At 53.1% G+C, this 18,560-nt stretch overlaps 3 protein-coding genes across 3 annotated transcripts; 2 read left to right on the top strand and 1 right to left on the bottom strand.

Moving 5' to 3' along the window:
- Nucleotides 1-134: 134 nt before the first annotated feature.
- Nucleotides 135-3,013, bottom strand: BDZ83DRAFT_601429 (uncharacterized protein). The gene is made up of 3 exons (XM_060507103.1): nt 2,859-3,013; nt 2,390-2,802; nt 135-2,336 (listed from the first exon to the last, which is right to left on the bottom strand). The coding sequence occupies exons 1-3, from the start codon at nt 2,999-3,001 to the stop codon at nt 196-198; spliced, it is 2,697 nt and encodes an 898-aa protein (XP_060370583.1). The 5' UTR covers nt 3,002-3,013; the 3' UTR covers nt 135-195.
- A 679-nt stretch (nt 3,014-3,692) lies between these two features.
- Nucleotides 3,693-4,664, top strand: BDZ83DRAFT_373854 (uncharacterized protein). Its single transcript, XM_060502662.1, has one exon. The coding sequence runs from the start codon at nt 3,904-3,906 to the stop codon at nt 4,585-4,587; it is 684 nt and encodes a 227-aa protein (XP_060370582.1). The 5' UTR covers nt 3,693-3,903; the 3' UTR covers nt 4,588-4,664.
- A 1,213-nt stretch (nt 4,665-5,877) lies between these two features.
- Nucleotides 5,878-7,351, top strand: BDZ83DRAFT_747309 (uncharacterized protein; the record flags this gene model as incomplete). The annotated part of the gene is made up of 2 exons (XM_060513414.1): nt 5,878-6,095; nt 6,154-7,351. 2 exons carry the CDS (start codon nt 5,878-5,880, stop codon nt 7,349-7,351), a joined length of 1,416 nt encoding a protein of 471 aa, XP_060370581.1.
- Between the last annotated feature and the right edge of the window lie 11,209 nt (nt 7,352-18,560).

The raw sequence follows: 18,560 nt of genomic DNA, 5'->3' as shown, positions 1-18,560 counted from the left end.
TCCTATGTGAGCTCCGTGAGTCGGGTGCCCGGTCCCACTATTATGGCCGGTCTGGCCCGGATCGCTCCAACAGCTTCGTCAAAACCTTCAACAAGGTGCCGAGCTAGAGGAAGGCCAGACCAGCCAGCAGGATTTCCAGAATTTGATTTCCTTTTGTGCCCAATTAGGAGGCAAGTGATAGATTCGCTGACTAGTTTACTCAATCTCTTCTATCCTAGGACGCTTCGTATTGACAGATGGGAGTGATCGGTCTTGATCAATGGTCAAGCCTGCCAGTCGCCCAATGCTCGGGTCCCCGGTATTGTACCCCGAAGCAACCATGGAAGACAGTTGCCAATTCTCCAAACTCTCAATCACATCTCGAGCGTGCTGCTGGACTAGACCATCGTTGTCCGTAACTGCAACGTATTTCAGAGTTCTCGTAATATCCTCCCGGCTCTGGTCGGTCAATCCGAAACCGAGTCTCCGACCAGATTGCTTGGCAGAATCAAGAGCCTTGACGAATCCCAGAACAACCAAGATGGCTGCACGCCGGATGATGCCCTTTTCGATTTCCCGCTCTAGTGCCAGCACATTGATGCAGAGGTCCACTGCGATGGACACGAGGTCAGGCCCAATGCCCGCAATATTGGTTTCTAGGCCGACGGAGAAGATGGAAAGAGCAGATGCTCGCATGCGGACGTCTTCGCTACCTCTCTTGCTCTCCCATCCCTCAACAATCTGGGTCAGTATCTCGTTCTTGGCCAGCTCTTCTTCCGTCAGATCATCACTGAGATCTGGGACATCTCCTCCCCACGCATCCTCCGCCTGCTTTTTCTTCATGTCCTGCAGACGTTTCTCTCGGGACTGCTTGGCCTCCGTCTTTGGTCGATGACCTCTTCTTCCAGCAATCGACAGCAATGTTTCAGACACGCGCCTCGCAACGTCACCGGCAAAAGTCTCGCCGAGGCGCTCAATCACTTGAACCAAGGCCTCTCCGAAGCGTAAGCGGACATCCGTTGACGAGGTTTCCTTCGAGTCCAGGTAATGTTCAAGGATCTCCTGCGTGGTTGCTTTGGGGTGTTTGTTCGCCAAATGGGTCAGGAGCTTCACAACCCGGAGATTGATAAAGTCTTCGCTGTCTTGAAGCAGAGACGAAAGGAGAACGAGGGTGGCTTGCACGTCCAAGACAGAACTATCAGAGGCCACTAGGCCCGAAATAAGGTTGATTCCCTCGGAGCGGATTGGGGGAGGATTATCTGCTTGCGTAATGTACTCCAGTGCAAGCTTGTACGTTCGCCTGTCCTCAACCTGCTTATCGGTAGGCACAAATGCACCCTCTTCTGTGGGATCGATAGCCTCACGGTATCTTAGCAAAAGCGTCAGGTTCTTCGCCGTAGGAGAAACCTCAGGGCGTCCCGCTGCGCCGAGTTCAGCAAGGGATGTTTCAAGAGCTTGCAGAACCTTAGCCTTCAAGCTCGACTTTTTAAAGCTTGGAGCTGTGACGACTAAGTTGAACAAGCTTAAAGCAACAGCGATGATATCGTCAGACTGGTCCTGGAGGCCGCTGGGATCCAGAATCTGAGCCACCAACTCAGTAACTTGCGTTACGCGGCTGATCAGCTTGTCTGGGATTTTTTCCAGCATCTTCTGCAAGATTGTAATCTCGAGAAGTTGCTTGATATCATCCTGAGCCTGGCTGTCTTCCGCTTTTGTGAGAATTTCTGGCTTCTGGGTTGTGACCGTTGATTGAAACCATCGGCCAAGGAGTTCCAGAAAGAAGGTCGATGTTTCTTCGGGTGTGCAACTCGCCGTCAAGAGTCGTATGAGAGCCTCGGAGCGTGTCTGAATCTCAATCCAGTCTAGTTCTGGGACATGTGATCCCTGGCCCAGCGGAATGGCACATAATTGAAGGTCGCCGTCAGAAGTCGATTGATATCGCCACTGTGGCATTTTCGTGTACTCTCCTTGATATAGCAGGTTTTCGACGACCTCGTGTAACTTTGACACAGAAACACTCAGTTTCAGAAATGTGTGAAGCAATGATCTTGATGGCTTCGAATATCGGTCCTCGATCCTTTTGTTGCCCTTGCTCTGGCACGATATAGCCCACAGCTGTGCGAGAACCGGGTCAAGGATTCTTTTGGTCTGTGCTGGGTACGGTGTGGAGTTTATCATCGACGACATGCGGCGTAATGTGACGAAGAGGTCGTCGGCAGTAACCAGGACGGCCTTTTCGCTCAAATCAACAATCTCGGTTTCTTCAGTTTTGATGTGCGGCGCAACATTGTTGCTCTTGCGAGATGGATCCAAGTTGTGCAATAGAGGCTCAACAAAGACATTCCAACCAGGTGTTCCTGGAGCAGCGTCAGCATGGCTTCTAGCTTCAGCATGAAAGCAAGGCTATTACCAGGTGCGCCAAACTGTTTCCTACCCAGTACCCCGAACATGATAACCTGTGCCGCTGCTACACTAAGCTCTGCGCCTTCATTTCCATCCAGCAGCACGATCAACTGCGGCGCAACCCTTGAGAACCAATCTTCAGGTGATACAGTTGCTGGTGGGGAGGTGAGAATACGAGTGACAACGGCCATGGCTTCCTGGGTGATATTGGCGCCTCTTTTTTGAGGAGTGGCTGCCTCGGATGCTTTAAGGGTGCTGCTCGGGTGCACTGAGAAGATGAACTCCATGGTTCCTCTCACGCCATCAGGTCGAAGAGGAACCAGAGTCAGTATCTTCATCAGCTCTGGTCGTAGCCATTCTGGCGCAGTTTTCGGCTTGATCAAGGCATTCAAGACAGGTAGTAAGTTCCATGAGCCATTCCTAGTCCCTCTGTCAGAAGGTTTCGCCTGACATGGGGCCTCACTGCACCCACGTACCCGTCGATGAGCTTTTGAAAGACTTCTTGGGCGGCTGTTCGAGAAGCAGCGTCGGATGATGGATCAAAAGCCCGCTTACCGGCGCTGAGAATTTCGTCGGCTAATTTGGAGCGAGGGTCCTTTTCAGGTGTGTTTGGTTCCATCTTTGCCGGATGTAGAGCTAAAGATGATGGATTTACACTTGCTTTAGTAATTCAGCTTTGAGAGCCGGTCAAGTGTATACAGTGTGTAGTTCATTTGCACTGTCTGTCTTTTCCAAGTGTCACGTGTCTGCGCGTGCGCGACTACACCTTACGCGTCGTGTCAGTGCTCCTTCCCCTTTGTCTGGCACCCAGCGTATCCTTGGATTTCCACCTTACCTTTACAGCTTGGTTCCTCCTCAATACCTGCTGAGAGGCCAGCTTGACGCGTCTTCAACAGCAAGAATCACCACCGGATACGCAGCTTCTACCAAAGAACGATTCGAGATACGGCATTGGAAAACAGCTTTGTGCGCCTCGTCGCAGTCGGCAAAAGGAAGTTCTCTCGCCCAACATCCACTGTACCTGGACAAGGGCTCGCCCTCGCACGACACCTCTCCCTCAGTTCTCCGACTCTCATTTTCCCCGGAATGTCTATCGTAGACCTCTCAGCCAGGGCTGACACCCCGTGATGCGTCGCACCTCAACCTGAATCAGGACATTGAGCTTGCCGCGGATGGAATCATCATGGCCTATGGTTGTCTATACCAGACAATTCAGTCCAGCTAAGAGAATGAGCTTCGGAACTTAACCCTAAGTATCCTTTTGGTTCAAGTCTTGCGCCCGCAGTCGTCGAATCTGTCTTCTAAATCCGCCCGGCTCCTCGATGCTACGCCGCTGAAAAGCGGTACCGCACTCGAGGGTCGCGGTGGATGGACTGGCAGGGAACACATTCCAGTCACCGCTTGGTGCGCGAAAGGGGGTTGCTATGAGTCGTATGGGTAAGAGCCTCTGGTCCGAGGCCACTCGTCAGGACCTATCCGCTGGAACCAGAACTCTGGCCAAGAACAGGTCGCACGGGGAAGATGGTAGACTTGGCTTGCAGGGTCGAGCTGGCAACAAGCTGTTGTCTATGGGTGTTGCTACGGACAAGCGGAAGGAGCATTGCGTTTGCCACGAACGGTCAATATCGAAGTTTCAATCCACCTACAACCAGCCTTGGACTCACTCGCCGGCCGTACGACAGTACTGCGAAGTTTCCAGGCCTACAAACAGAAACTTTTCGGTCTGACGAATCTCATCGCCACGCTCAGCTCTCGGCACCCACTTGTCCAGTACACCACCCCCAGGACTCACTCAGCAGCCAACAAGTTGTCAGCATCAGACTCAGCAGCCAGTCGGCTTCTCTCCGAGCCACACCCACGGGAATTGCCACGGATGTGACATGTCCACATGTGATCTGGCCAGGCGCATCAGCCTCCAGTCGTGGGTTCTGTCCCATGGCACCGGAGGACGCCAAATCCACGTTGATCCCGCCGGGACCCAACACTTGCCCGGTGATGTTGCTCTCGCGAGAAGCACCGGATGAGAGCGCGGTTTTTTATGGATGTCTTTTGTCCGCGCGGAATGCCCTCCATTGCGTTTTGAGCACGGAGAGGAAACAAAAACTAGTCCAAGGAGGTCGTGCGATTCAAACAGAGAGAGTTTCCCGAGTGCTTGAGAGTACGCAGACTGGGATCCAATTCGCCGAACCCCGGGTGGCTGTGTAAGTGAAGGTTGTGGCTCGTGAGCGGGAGACAACTCGGGCGACACACGCAGGGCTCTAGGTGGGAGGGCTAGACTGGCTGAACAGGTCTGAAGCGATGTCGGGACCCATCTCGTGTTGGAGTCAAAGTCTTGTGCTTGTCCGGGATCGTGGAAGACCTATGTTGCTGGCCTATTCCCTGTCTCACCTGGGCCTCGGCACTCGTTGGACGAAAAAGGACAGGCCCATGGATGGCAGTCCTGGTTGCCATCTCTCCAGAAATGGCGAGATTGGCAACCCCCTAACGACTGGGGATAAGTCTTGCCAAGATCCCCCAAAAGACAATTGATTCGGGTGCTAACGTGGATCAGGATTGGGGATGGGAAATGAGTGGAGGGGAAAGCAGCTGGGTAGACCATGGGTTGGTGCTATGTGCTCCGGGGTTTGATGACTGATGAGAGGAAACAGGAGATTGGCCTAGAGCACGGCGTCCAGACCTGATTTGAGATTTTTTTTTTTGAAATATCAAAGCAGAGGCTTCACGGACAATCCTTGAAACAGACGCAGCGCACCGAAGAGAAGCATTTTATCTGACCTCAGACCGAGGTGCATCCCAATTGTTCAGTGCCATTTCGATTGTGGCTCTTGGCTGCAGTAATCGCAGGGTACGCGAAGCTATTCGCTAGAGCATGTGCTTATAGCCCCACCTAAGAAGCTTGATTCGCTGCCCCATTGTAGATCTGAAACCCACCAATGTGTCAATCCCGGACTATGCTCTTCCCAGCCACTTGACGTCACAATGTGCAAGCTAACCAGAACAGGCTTCATCTCACAGCCAACTCAGGGCAACTGGGAATCTGGGACAGGAGAAACAATGGCGCTGCCACCTGCTAAGGTAACCGCAGTCTACCTTAATGAAGCAGAGGTAAGCACGGTCATCTCGCCCAAAGAGACTAGGTGGGAGACAACGACCGCCGATCTCAACATTCTCCCACCCATTCTTCTTTCTCTTCTCCGCGCCACAGCCGTTTCTTCCGGACAACCTCAGTACGGAGTAGTCGATTGTGTTGGTTCTGGGCTGGTGCCTCGAGTTATTATTTCTGTGATTATCGTTGCCATTGTTACATCTCTAGCTGCTGTCACCGCTCGGGACTGACATCATCGTTCGCTACCTTACCAAACGCGGTTCTCTCCATCAAAATATCGCAAATCACAATCCCATTCCGCCATGGCCCTGTTTCGTGCAGCTCTGCTACCTCTGGCGCTCCTCCCAGCCGTTCTGGCTGCACCTGCACCAGTCGATCCCGCCCATCCCATGATCACACACCCACCGACGCGTGTGAAGAGAGAGCCCAGTTTGACGGACGATATCGATAGCTACGTCCACAGTATCCTCGGCGATGCCTCCTCCTGGGTAGCTTCTGGCATTCCTGCATTCTTCCAGGGCTTCCCCACTGGCACCGCGGTCCTCAGTACCCTTGGTATCAGCGAAGGTGACCTTGATGCAAAGCCTACCCAGATCTTGAATCTGCCGTAAGTACCAACAACATGTTGCTGTATTTGTGTCAACAAGCTAATTCTGGGTTTGCAGGGCCTACGGAAACTGGACCGACGAAGGATGGAATGTCCGCATCCACGGCAACGTCTTCAAACAGCCCAATATTAGCCAGTCCAAGGTCGATGACTTGGCCAACGTTTTCCTCATCGATGTCGACATCAAGGACCTGCCTGCCGACCAACAAGCCCAGGCACGCAATGTCACCGAGTCCATTTTCGTCGTCCAACAAGATGACCAAAATGTCACCATGAACTTCGTCAACGACGTGTCCGTGAGACCTGGTGCCAGCGGAGGAGCCGTCAATGCTCGTGGCGGCGCACAATCGATCAACTTGCCCTACTTGACAACGGCCGAAGGTGACTTTGACGCGTTTGTCAAGCTGCGCAACACCACGGACTCGACGGGCGGCCACATGTTGCCAGGCAATGCCACATCGTCAATCCAGACTCTCAACATGTACGCCAACGGCACGCTGACGGGTAACGCGACAGCGTATCTCGTTCCTCCCACGGGCTTCACCATCATCTCTGACATTGATGACATTCTCCGCGTTACCAAGATCTATGAGCCCAAAGAGGGCCTGCTCAACTCCTTTGCGCGCCCCTTTACGCAGTGGGAGAACATGCCCCAGATTTACGCCAACTGGTCGGCGTCCATCCCCGACTTCCACTTCCACTACTTAACTACGACCCCCGAGCAGGTCACCCGCAACTACATGGAGTTCATCTACAAGACGTATCCCCTCGGCAGCTTCGACACTCGTCCTCTCAACTTCTCTGATATATCCGCGACGCTGTCCATCCGAAGATTCCTGCTCGACAAGATCTTCCAGACTTTCCCGCAGCGAAAGTTTGTTCTGGTGGCCGATACTACCAACTCCGATGTCATGAAGGCGTATCCCGCGTTGTACAAAGACTACCCGGGCCAGGTCCAGTGCATCTTCTTGCGAAACACCAGTGCCACCGACTCTGGCAACAAATTCCCGTACAACACCGAGGGCTTCAAAGATATTCCTCAGAACAACTACATGTTCTTCAGAGTGCCGGATGACTTGACGAACCTGGATATCGTAAATGGGCAGTGTTATAATGCTACCATCCCGCAGAATGTGACCTTCAAGACGCAAGGGCTGCCGTTTGGGTTGGGCAACGCAGCTGGATCTCTGGCACCACCGAGCACGTGGGCGGTGGCCGTCGTCATGTTTGGTATGAGTTTGGCTGCCTTGTTGTAGCGGTAAGAGGGAGAGGAACAAAACGAACACACACGAGTAATTTTTTAAAGAGAAAAAAAGACTTCTGCTTTCACACCATGTTGTGGTCTAGGCCCTTTCACCGCCTGTGTCTTGTCTTGAAATATAACGTTTTTGCGATATGCACCATCATGACACGAGCGCGGCATTTCTCTCCCACCCCAAAGTGAAGTCAAGCCAGACAAGTGGCCTATAGACGTTCATCCCACCGCCAATGCCACTCGTCGGACTTGGACCTGGGCGATGTGAGTGGACAATTTGTGCCGCGGCCCGGCCGAGGCTGTGCTGCAGATTTTGGTATTCTGGTAAGGAAGGGGTAGGAAGGGGAGATTGGTGGCACTTTAGTGGACGGCATTGAAACTCTGTCGAAGGGAGTTCTGACGAATTAGCATCGGGCTGTCTGTCACTGCCAGAGAGGGAGGGACTTTTTGCAGGTCAACCAACGCATATAAGGTACATGGCTATCTAGTACGTAAATGCATACAAACTCCATAACCATACATGAGAAATCACGGCTGGAATATCCTTCGCTTTTTGCCTCCTTGCCTAAACGCCTGCGCCTCCGTGCCTCTAATCAAGGAGCAAAAGGAGATTCGACAAAATTCCATATCAAACAATTACATTATTACAGCATATATAGTTAATGTTGAACACTACTGTTTTGAGACAAACGTCGCGGTATTAGGATTAGGAAGCAACCTGTCTGCCTACCTTTAAACTTGTACATTGATTAGATGATGCTTACTCCATTACTATGTACTCCCTCCCTCGGCTACTTACATACTGGGAAGGTATACGTTGTCGCCCCCACCCTCCTTAACAGAACCAATGAATATGCATGCGCAACTCTTGAATCCATGGAAACCTCAACACTACTGCTTACCTACGTGCCAACGAACGCGGGTTTGTTTACTGAACATTGACGAGGCTACGTGGAATACGAGTGGTGGCCAGGTCACTTTAACCGATATCTTTTTTTCTTAGGCGAGCCCCATGTGAAAGAGGGGAAACCGACCCCCGAAAGGGATGATGACATGACTTAAGGCGCATCAGTACGGGCACCATCAGTACACCAAACAGTAAGCTTGGGTACAGAGGGGATCCCATACCCGTCGGAAACCGAAAACAGCTTCTTCCTCTCCGAGCAAGGTGCCTCGGGCCATATGCTCCGGGCCGATAAAATCGACCTGTACTTTCGGGGGGGAAGGGAGGAGGGTAAAGACCAATGTGGACGCAGGATAAACGGCCTCGCATATCGGCTGCCTTGTCGCCGCCGCCGCCACCACGTTATACACGCAATGTGAAGAGGTGCTGCGCCCAAGCTTCCAATGCCAATGGGGAGTCGGATTAGTCAGGCGGAGGAGAAGAACAAGGAGCGGTCGATCGAGAGAGGCTGACAAGCATTAGTTGGGTAAAGTGTAGGTAAGTGTAGACGACAGAAAAGGTGGAGAGTCCTTTTTTTGTCAAAGGTTGGGGCGGGATAGGATGCCATAGGCTGGTTCGGAGGAGGGGATAGTCTGTAGATGTGCGTAGGGTTTGACATCAGATGAGATTGATTGTCAAGGACGATGAATGAGTCGGAGTTCGGATAAGTCGGTGAGGAAAGAGTCATGTTAGTCATCTGTGAGACTGTAGATTGTAGACTTTGTAGATGTATGGCGTATTGCATTCATTGCGTACACGTAGACAGCTAGCTAGTGACGGCATTGTGAAGGACGCCTCGTATAGAGCCGAAAACGACGTTGCCGTCGTCGATAGCGTCAAGTGGCTGCTGGTCGTCGCATCTCACCTCACCTCGCCTCTGCCTCTGCCTCTGCCTCTGCCTTTGCCTCCGCCTCTGCCTTGTGCCGCGTAATAGCTGTGGTGGTCTTCGCGTGCGCCCGCCCCCCCTTCTTTCCCCTTATGATCTATCACAGCCACGATGCGTGCTGACATGGCTGTCTGTCTGTACTGGAAAGGTTCACCGCATCTTGGCAACCCACCTGACCTTATCGCGATTCAAGTATGTGTTTGGATGCTTGGCCGCCACTCAGGGTCCTGGTTTTGCTGCCGTTTACCAGATATTATCCCAAACATTCGACGATGTCTGGGTACGGTACCTTTGATGTACTTACGGAAAGGCGGATACCTGGTGTGGGGCCATTTCCTAACGGTCGCGCCCAGATCAGACGGGATGCGCGCAGGGGTGAGGGGATGGTACGGGAGGGAGTACGTATTTGACGGAAAAGGGATATCAAGTCGCAACCGAAAGGGCGGGTTTCGGGGGTCTTGCGATGGTTGCGTGTGCCGTTTACGGTCAAGGTATAATATTAGAAAAGTTGTGGGTGGGAAATGGAAATGAGAGACTTGGTGGTCAAGGTACGAAGTACATACTTTGAAGGGGGGAGGTCCAAGAATCTCGGTCCAATTGAGAGCTCCGGTGACATTGCGGATCCGGGTTGCCGACCCCATCCGGCCGCATGTGGTCTGTGTCACCTCAACTTCACAGTTCCACCGTTCCGTCTCGTCGTTTCTTGGTGGTGCCGTCCACCTCCAGCTACCTACCACAGTATGTACGCCAAAACGTTGAAACAAGCCACCAACAACAACACCACCAAAATCGTACACTATGTACTTCTCTGCTAGTTCAGTCCTGCAGTCCAGACTGTCCAGTCCACCTCGTCCACCACCCTCCACCGGACCAGGCTCCTGACCCCTCCCTCATCCTAGGCTTTACCTGCCTGCCCTTGCAACCCCCCTTCCCTGTTCGGTTTCTGCCTGCCGGCTGATGGTGGGTAGTTACCAACTTGCGCGAGTCGATTTGCAGCATATCTTGCGGGGCTATCCAAGCCGCACTTGGGGTCTTCTACAGCATCCTTGCTCCCTCACTGTTGACGATGTCAGTTGAGACATGAACCAGCTTGAAAACGGACTGGCGCTTGGCTGTGGCGCTTAAGGCGATGCCGTTACAGCGTCACTGATACCTACCAGAGGACATGACCGCTATTGAAACAGGCTGACATTTCTGACAGAGCCATCCAAATGAGCGCACTACCACATTGCCTAGCTATTCACGCTATTGTTGCTGGTCAGGCCTCTCGTCCTTCACTGCATTAGCACCCGTCCATGTTCCCATATCCCTGTTTGTGTTACCATGACTATGTTACCGCCTTGAGTGAAAAAACAGCCCCCAAGACCCTCAATGACACCTGGCCCCCTTCACCAGAGTCCAGATCCCTATGTGGTCACCCAGTGCATCGAGTGACATATGGCTAGTCACCTTACCTAAGTCGCTCACGATCGGCTTACTTTAGTCTGTGCTGTTCATGAACATCATGTCTTGGCATGACTAGATGGCCTCTCTTATTATCATGAGTCGCTCTACTTACTATGCTCAAGACGATTCATTTTGTTTCATGATATGCATTGTCAAAGTCCTGCGAGTGCCTCCTCAGATCTCAAATTGGTTTTCCTGATCTAGAAGGACGGTGATAAGCAGGTCTCACTCATAATGCATAGTGCTTGCCTTTCTCTGGTCCACGAATACATTTGCCCCTTGATATCTCTAATCTCCCATTCTCCACGGGCAAGCGAGACCGAGACGGAGACGTTAGTATAGCAATGGAAGGCAGCCAGGTTTACTGCCACTTTCCCAAAAGGATACGGGTTTTAAGACAATAGTACCTGAGGCCGCGCATGGCAAGCATTCTGAGGAATGAGCTTGGCACCTTCCGTGCCAACATATCCTTGTCGTCTTATTGCGTTTCTGTCATCCATGGATGCAGTGCAGTTCTTTCTTGTCCACTGCCCAACTCCAACTCCAATCCAACACCAACATCAATGCCTGACGTCGAAACGGTCAACACAAAGCCGTATTGGCTTCGAATCGTCTGCCATGACCTCCCTGCCTTACCATCTATCTCCTCTAGCAACAGCATCAGGCAGGCGACCTGTCACAATACATGACTTGGTAGCCACACCAGCAACCTCGGATCATCTCTCGCATACCATGCAGCTGCGTGAGGAGCCAGCAAGCTAACGAGCATCAGCATGACCTTGACCTTGTCGACAACATCCAAGAAAGAAAAGAAAAGCAGGAGCCTCGGAGGCAAAGTTAGTTTCTCTCATGAGTAGACAGACTCGTTTACTGGTCGCCCATCTCCAATCACATCTTGGCGATTGAGCATATCCCATCGGCAGAACGACTTCCAACATCATAGTCATGCCATCGAATGACTTGCTTCACCGTTCAACCCTGTGCCACGAGGTACACGCCCCCGAGCTTCCGCTGCAGGTGCCCTGATGAGATCATCCAGCCGGACCAGCCCAACTAAGCTCGAGTCGCACACACTTGTCGAATCCGGTACCAGCCTCAGTCTGTATTAGTAGACAACAACGACAACTGGCTATGCAATCCATGGTTCCCATGCGACAGACCCTGGCTCTGCTAGCCTGCCGGCATGACTTGGGATCCTTCGCCTGCTACCTGCTATTACCACCAACTCGTCTTAGGTAGTGCCCGCCCGCGAAGGTTGGTTGTGGTTTCACTGGCGATTTGGTTACCCATTCGCAAGGCTCGAGTCGGGCCAATGCAGGCGCCCGTTGACCGCTGATGTCCGTTTTGCGCTCGAGTCGCAATGGGATGCGCTGACCCCGGCCCTGCTGACAACGACGCCGCCTGTTTCCGACTTGGTAGACGACATCCGATTCCAGAACCCCGCTTACCCGCCAACCTGGGCCCATGGCATTGGCTGTCTTTGCGGTATTGGAGTAGTTCTTGTCTGTCCAATCAAGACCTACTCACTCCACAATCGTCGGGTCAGGAGCACGATCACGATCGTTGCCCATGCAAGGCCACACCCCCAGTGCCTGCACGCAAGCCCTTTCCTGGTCGTTGCCACAGCGTGGCGAGCTGCCAGCCTACTGCTCCTGGCTGTTAGTAGGAGTTTCAATCGGTCTCACCTAGCATCCAGAGGGCCAATGTGCCCGACACCGGTCCTTTGGCACTGCTTTATCGGTACAAGGCCGACTTGATAGGTCGTGGATTGCTGGGAAAAGGCGTGCACTATTGGGGATACCCTCGGACGCTACCACATGGCTTTTTTCCCGACTCATGTTCGACATGGACACAATCAGCCACAGGCCGGATCAGGCATACACATTTGCATTAGTCCCGTCGATCCAGGAAACATCCAAGAGAAAGAGCGTTTATTGCTGGCTACTGATGACCACTCGTTATGCTTTCAAGCCATGGGAACTCCTATCGATGCCAAAATTACCGCGAAAAATCCATATGGGCCAAAGTCCTTGCCCGAAACCTGCCACGCCTGCGGTCACCCCGTCCTGTCAAGTGCCGATCGCTTAGTCCGTTCCATCGGCTCTACGACAGCCTAGACAATGGTCGAGACCGTCTATTCGGTTCCACATTCGGCGGTGGCAGACTTTTTGGCCTTTTTTGCGGCTCTATTCCTGAAATATCCCTTCTTCGTTCAAGTGTCCCGGACGGGCTGATGCTTTCAACCGACTCGGAGTTCACCGTCTACCGGTTGTACTGAGAGCTTGTTAGAAATTGTTCCCGCGTTCACGGTTACCGCTTGACTTACGACGACACAATCTTCGCAGCGTGCACCATGGACGTTGACCCAACCAGGGCAGTCAACGCCGTGCTTGTATCTGTTGACGCAGGGGTATCGGTCCATACTGAATGGTTCTTCGGAAAGGTTCGAGTCTGAAGGTGATCGTTGAACAGCTGAGCGTTGTTGGTACTGAGAGTCTGTGTGAAGCTCGAGTCGTACTACTGGATGTTTGTCTGTGTTTCGAAATGGGCAAGCCAAGTTCAGCAACGAGTTGCGAGAGGGCCCTCTTTATACTTTCAAGGTCGGCCTTCGGCTTGTGGAAATCGCCCAAGTCCTTCTAGTTGCCCACGTCTGTCTTGTACACTTGCAGGATCATCTTCACAAGAACGTCGAAATGGTTGCAGTCTGCATGCTTACTGCACGCAGACTGCTAATTACGGCAGATTATCCTATGGACATAGAAAAGTCAATGACCCTCGCCTTGGAGCAACTACTCCATACCCACTTTGATACTATACACCCGCACGAGGCGAAGCATGACTTCAACCGTGGCCCATGCTTCCACTGAAAGCAAATGTCGCGGATTGGCTGCTTCATCGACGTGGCTTGGAAAGAGAGCAGAAGAGGAAAATGAAAAATGACAGCAGAGTTGCAATGTCAGTTAACAACTTTCGCTACCCGGGTTTCCCGGTGGAGGGTAGTCCTATCCCCTCCTCGGCGACGTGCTGGCCCCTCAACCTTCTGGGTGGATACGCCAAGTATGCCTCTCAAGTCAAAGTCAGACAGAATACTTCCATATAGGCGAGCTCGAAAGGATCCTGGCCGCTGGATCTCAATTTTCGGCTTGCTGCAGGGTATCGTCCAGAACGGACCCCGGAAGCTCGTGCGACATGAGACGCATCCAGGACGCCCATGAGGCTCAAAGGGGTGCAGTGACGGACATCGTGATCTGCAGGAGCCCGCGACCTGACAGGCGGGGAGGGACGGATGTGAAGCCGTTGGCACCACCAAAGACGCGGGCCAAGGTGTACAACAAAGCCGTCTTACCAAGCACTAAACCAACCTTCAACAACATTCACGCGGTCATTCTAGGGGTCCTTTCTGAACTATATCCCATCAAAACTCAGCCACTGGACGCCGTCCCGAATAACCGCAGATTTGGATGGTATGCTGCGGTACGGTACCAGGACGATGCGGAGTGACGGGCGGAGGGGTACCGGCGGCATATGCAGAGACTAATGTACTATCTTCTCCATGGCACCACAGCAGCTGCATGCCGGCCTTTTCAGTCTCGCTGACCATCCCGGTTATTCAGCTAATGCAGAGTCGTCCCGAAAGAGTCGAGCCGTCGAGGATCCTTCGCAAGAAAACCACGCGCCACGTTGTATCAGACAAGGCAACGCCGCCCTACTTCCCCTCATTCAAGGTTTGGAGCACGCAAACGTATGCACCATAAACTTGGGATCGAGAGCGAACGTAAGCAATCAGGATATTTGAGAACAAGTTATGGCCGATACAAGTTTCCTGGCCTCTGTTGCCTTAATAAATCAGCTCGCCTATAGAGTTGGCTTGTACAGCTCCGTGTTTCACCGACGGTAACCTCGATTATGTTTTCCGTAATTCGAATTGGCACGGGAACAAGATGAGGCCGACCAAACGACGTCTGTTCATGGCTAGGGGAGCTTACTGGATCATTCATCAGAGACGAGTCCCAATCAACATACCAGGTAGTCAGCTGCGCAAACCGGTTCGACAATCTCCATCGCGTATCTGTACCTGGGTTCAACACGATGATCCTCGTACGAGACGACCACGTCGCTACACATGGAACAGCGGATCCTCATGATAGTCTGGCGGGAAACAGTGGGACAGAGCCCGTTGAAGGTATGCGTGTGGATGTGAACTGCCTCGAAGGATACTTTGGGTATCTCTAGCAAGTCGGGTGGGACGACTCACCTCGGGTACTGCGCAAAGCATCATGAAGCCTGGACTCCGCTTTCAAATGTCCTCAAAAGCGTTTCCATGATAGACGCCCGGGTTCTTCTCGGTAACGTAGCCTCTGAACGGGAACTAAGTTCCGGGGAGTCTAAAGCCAGACCCGTCCTGAGTTGCTTTGAGCCGCCGTGGAAACTCATAGACGGCCCCTGAATTTACGATTCACCCGTTCCAGGTGTGCCGGACCAGCATTGACAGAGAGAAGAATGTCTGCCCAGCCCGCCATGGCGGATCGGCCGAGGCGTTTTTGTCTTTGAGCTACGGGGCGGATGGCCGGGACAGTTCGCGGGGCGCCTCGACAGCTCGTCATCTACTAAGAAGCTTTCGAGGAACCCTCCCAGGAAGTGCTGATAAGAACGACTACATGAGGAAAGCCGAAGCCATCGCGCAATTCCCATGACACATCTCGGGATAGAGCCTTGGTAGCTGGCAGCTTCCCCACACGGGCTATTGCTGTGTCACTGCCACACTGGCCACCGGAACTACCCATCGACGACGGAGGGAAGTATGAGCTATCACCAATGTCTTGGCTGGCCTGGGGACAGAATGGAACGCTCTGTCGTTGAATGGCACCTTGATCCGTTCGCTCGAAGCTGTGGCGGTCCCAATGTGCGCGTAGCTGCATCAAGCAAGCTATCCTAGCGGTGGCGCCAGAGCGGCATGGCGTAAGTCATTAACTTGACGGCAGGGTGACGCCCCCGCAAGATAAGAATGCAGTCTTTTCTGAGTTGGGAAAAGAAACTGTGATCTACGACACATAGCATCATGCAGATATGGTCTCGACACCTTGGCTAGCATGCCTATAGGCAGGCTCCTGCTCATTCCTCCTGATGAGGATGTAGGAGCAAGTAGGACTTGTCTGCTGGGACATCTGGCGAACAGGAGCATGGGGGAAACGGGCGCGATGACACTATTCCCATTCGGATTTCATTTATATCTCGGCGTTGATTCGTCGACAGCGCCTCAACCCCTCTTGTTGAACGTCGCCTGGATGCCGAGCTCTTTTGTTTTCGAGCAAGTGGGCAACGTGCGTGTTGTATGGTTTGGCCACATACTCCGGGGCTTCCTGCAGATTCTCAGGCTGACGCGGTAGACTCGAATACCTCAAAGTTGCCGACAAAAAAGAATTCGCGGATCGCCCCTGTACGAATGGGTCGCGAATGTCGGCAGACGCTCTGCTGAGCTCAAAATTCCCTAGCCAAGTGGTCATGAAGACGGGATGCAGACGGCTTTACCCGAAAGCGTGCCCGAAGGTTCGACAACGCTAGTCGGGATGTCACAATGACATCGCCTAGTGTTGTGGCTCTCTGAAAGTGATAAAGAGCGTTCCTGGCGTTTCAGTGGACAACTATCAGGGATAACTCAGCTTTGACTGGACTCCTCTCTCTGGCCCCGTTCAAGTTTCAACTCACGGGTCCCCGACTTCGGTGCTAGGTGCGTGTGGAAACCTGAGTGCTTGGGATACAGGAGCGTTGGGCGCAGTCGGACAGAGACGCGGGGCCGCCATCGAGACAACAGAAGAGAGCCGACTTGGCGTCTTCTGCCTTCTTTCCAGAATGTCCAGCTGACGTTACATGTGCAGTGAGCGGCGGCATATTAGTGCCCACGGCTCGGCGAATGGACAGAACGACACTGGGTTGGTATTATCCTTGGGACGAAGGTTGGGCTACCGGAGCACCGACTTCGTAATGTCCACAACCGGTAACATGCCCGTCGTCTCTTCTGGCCTCGCCAGCAATGGTCTCTGATTAACTTCTGGGTAAACTCGCCCACCCCTGAAAGCAGAAGCTCCATAATCTTCGGCAAGTAGGCGAAGACGAAGCAAACAGCAAACAATGGAGAGGTTCCCTTGCTGAACAGGGCGCCAAGCTCACCTGAAGAGTTGCCTTCGATGATACATCTGTGAAAGGTGAGCAGCCGGGTTCACGGGGCTTCAAGTTACCACCCGTGGCTCACCCGTGGCTACGACGGTTCCGTCTGCGGTTGAGGGCATGACCCAGGCAGGTCTAATGGCCAGTAGGTCGCTCTACAGTCCGTAGGAATCCGGGCGCGGAGACCCATGCATAGGTTGTAGTACCAGGAGGACCTACCTTGGTGCGGCCCAAGGCTCCCAGGAATCATCCAGCGCGCACGATGCGCAGGACTGGAAATGGTGTCAAGAAAGACTTTTCACGCCCCTTCCCTTGCCTTATCCCCGCCGACTAGAGAGGATCCGCTCAGTCTTTTCAACCTCTCAGAAAGTCGACGGAGTATACCCCGACCCTGGTGTTTACCGAATAGAATTTGAGTTGCAAAGAGGCAAGAGACAAGCAGGAGACAAGAGCCTAGCTTTAACTAGAGCGGCTTCGTTTCTGCAACCCGCGAAGTATGTCGAGGTGCCGAAGCGACTTGGCCTGACACACCTACGGATACCCATTGCAGAGGATCACCGGGGCTGTTGGGTCGTCCGCTCGCCTGTCTGACTTGCAGCGGAGGAGGAGCAGCGTCTCTACCTAGGAGAAGGGGTAGAAAGGCTGAAGGGGCAAGGAAGGACCCATTCGTCAACGACCCCGGGACCCGGGGCTATGTACTGCGTGCAGCCATGCTAAACGGGACCAGAGACTTCCTACTTTAGCGGCCGCTGCATCCTGGCCAAGATTTGGGACGACTAGGTTGGCGTTGGTATCTCGGATCCGGACGGACGACAGTGGGTTCCAAGAGACATGGAGACTCCGCCGACTCTATGTCGCAGTTGCCAGGAAAGGGACAGATTGAGTTGATCATTGACGTGGGCAACCAAGAGATCGAAGAGTTTTGACACTATGGAAATTCGGTGGGGGCTTTGGAGAAAACCGAATATTGCCCATGTCTCCAGTGCTGTCCAAGCGATAGTTTGGCGGCCTCTCTTCTTCAACAGCAGCAGGACTCGGAGCACAGTCTCAGTCTTTCCTCGCCTAGCTGAATGACACCTGCATACCCTCTCGATTCTGCTCGGTACCTTTACGGCGTGGATATCAGGTGTTTATGAGGCGCCGTGGCTGGCACTTACATGAACACTTGAGGAGGACCATCGAGATCCCCGCCCGCTGGCTTTTTTTTTCTGTCTTCTGCAGGTTTTACCCGGCAAAAGAGGGGAGAGGAGTTGAGAAGGATCTGCAACGCAACGAGGGAGCGAACGCGAAAAAGGGGACCTTGCATCTGCCCAGAATTTGATGGGTGCTTTTTTTGTGCGCTTCCGGCTTCCCTGGTGTTTCTCGCCTGAGTGAATTATGTTCCAACGTATTATGGCCCGCCTTAATTGTGGCTCGACAGCGTTGGCTTCTTCCTCTGCTGGCTGTCCTTGGTTTGTCATGGGACGCCGGCCGGCGGTTGAACGGTAGACGCGGTTCCCTCGCTCACTCCGCCGCGCCCACGTCAGACGGTCAGATGCGGGCCGTCTCCGGAGCGCCATCAGGCCAGCCTGGAATGATGTGTCGCCTACCTCGTCTGCGCTATCGAGATGAAACGGGTTGTTGAGATGCTCACCTGCGATCGAGCACGTGTCTGGGCTCGAGGAAAATGATACAACTAGAGGGTTTTTGGCGTGATATCCACAGTTGCGAAAAGCCTCGTTTCTTTTTTATTTCATGTTCTCCCACGAAAAGACCGAGACACAGAGTGAT

This window comes from Colletotrichum acutatum, assembly GCF_030867785.1.
Source record: "Colletotrichum acutatum strain CBS 112980 chromosome Unknown BDZ83scaffold_6, whole genome shotgun sequence".
NCBI lineage: Eukaryota > Fungi > Ascomycota > Sordariomycetes > Glomerellales > Glomerellaceae > Colletotrichum > Colletotrichum acutatum.
Note: the sequence above shows the minus strand (reverse complement) of the source record. Positions and strands in the feature narration are given on the sequence as shown.

What these genes read in the sequence shown, in the direction of transcription:
- BDZ83DRAFT_601429 (XM_060507103.1), bottom strand. Translation starts at nt 3,001, where the DNA reads ATGGAACCAAACACACCTGAAAAGGACCCTCGCTCCAAATTAGCCGAC. An exon ending in TTTCAAAAGCTCATCGACGG is followed by an intron (nt 2,803 to 2,858) that starts GTACGTGGGTGC and finishes CAGAGGGACTAG; the next exon opens with GAATGGCTCATGGAACTTAC. An exon ending in GAAACAGTTTGGCGCACCTG is followed by an intron (nt 2,337 to 2,389) that starts GTAATAGCCTTG and finishes ACGCTGCTCCAG; the next exon opens with GAACACCTGGTTGGAATGTC.
- BDZ83DRAFT_373854 (XM_060502662.1), top strand. Translation starts at nt 3,904, where the DNA reads ATGGTAGACTTGGCTTGCAGGGTCGAGCTGGCAACAAGCTGTTGTCTA.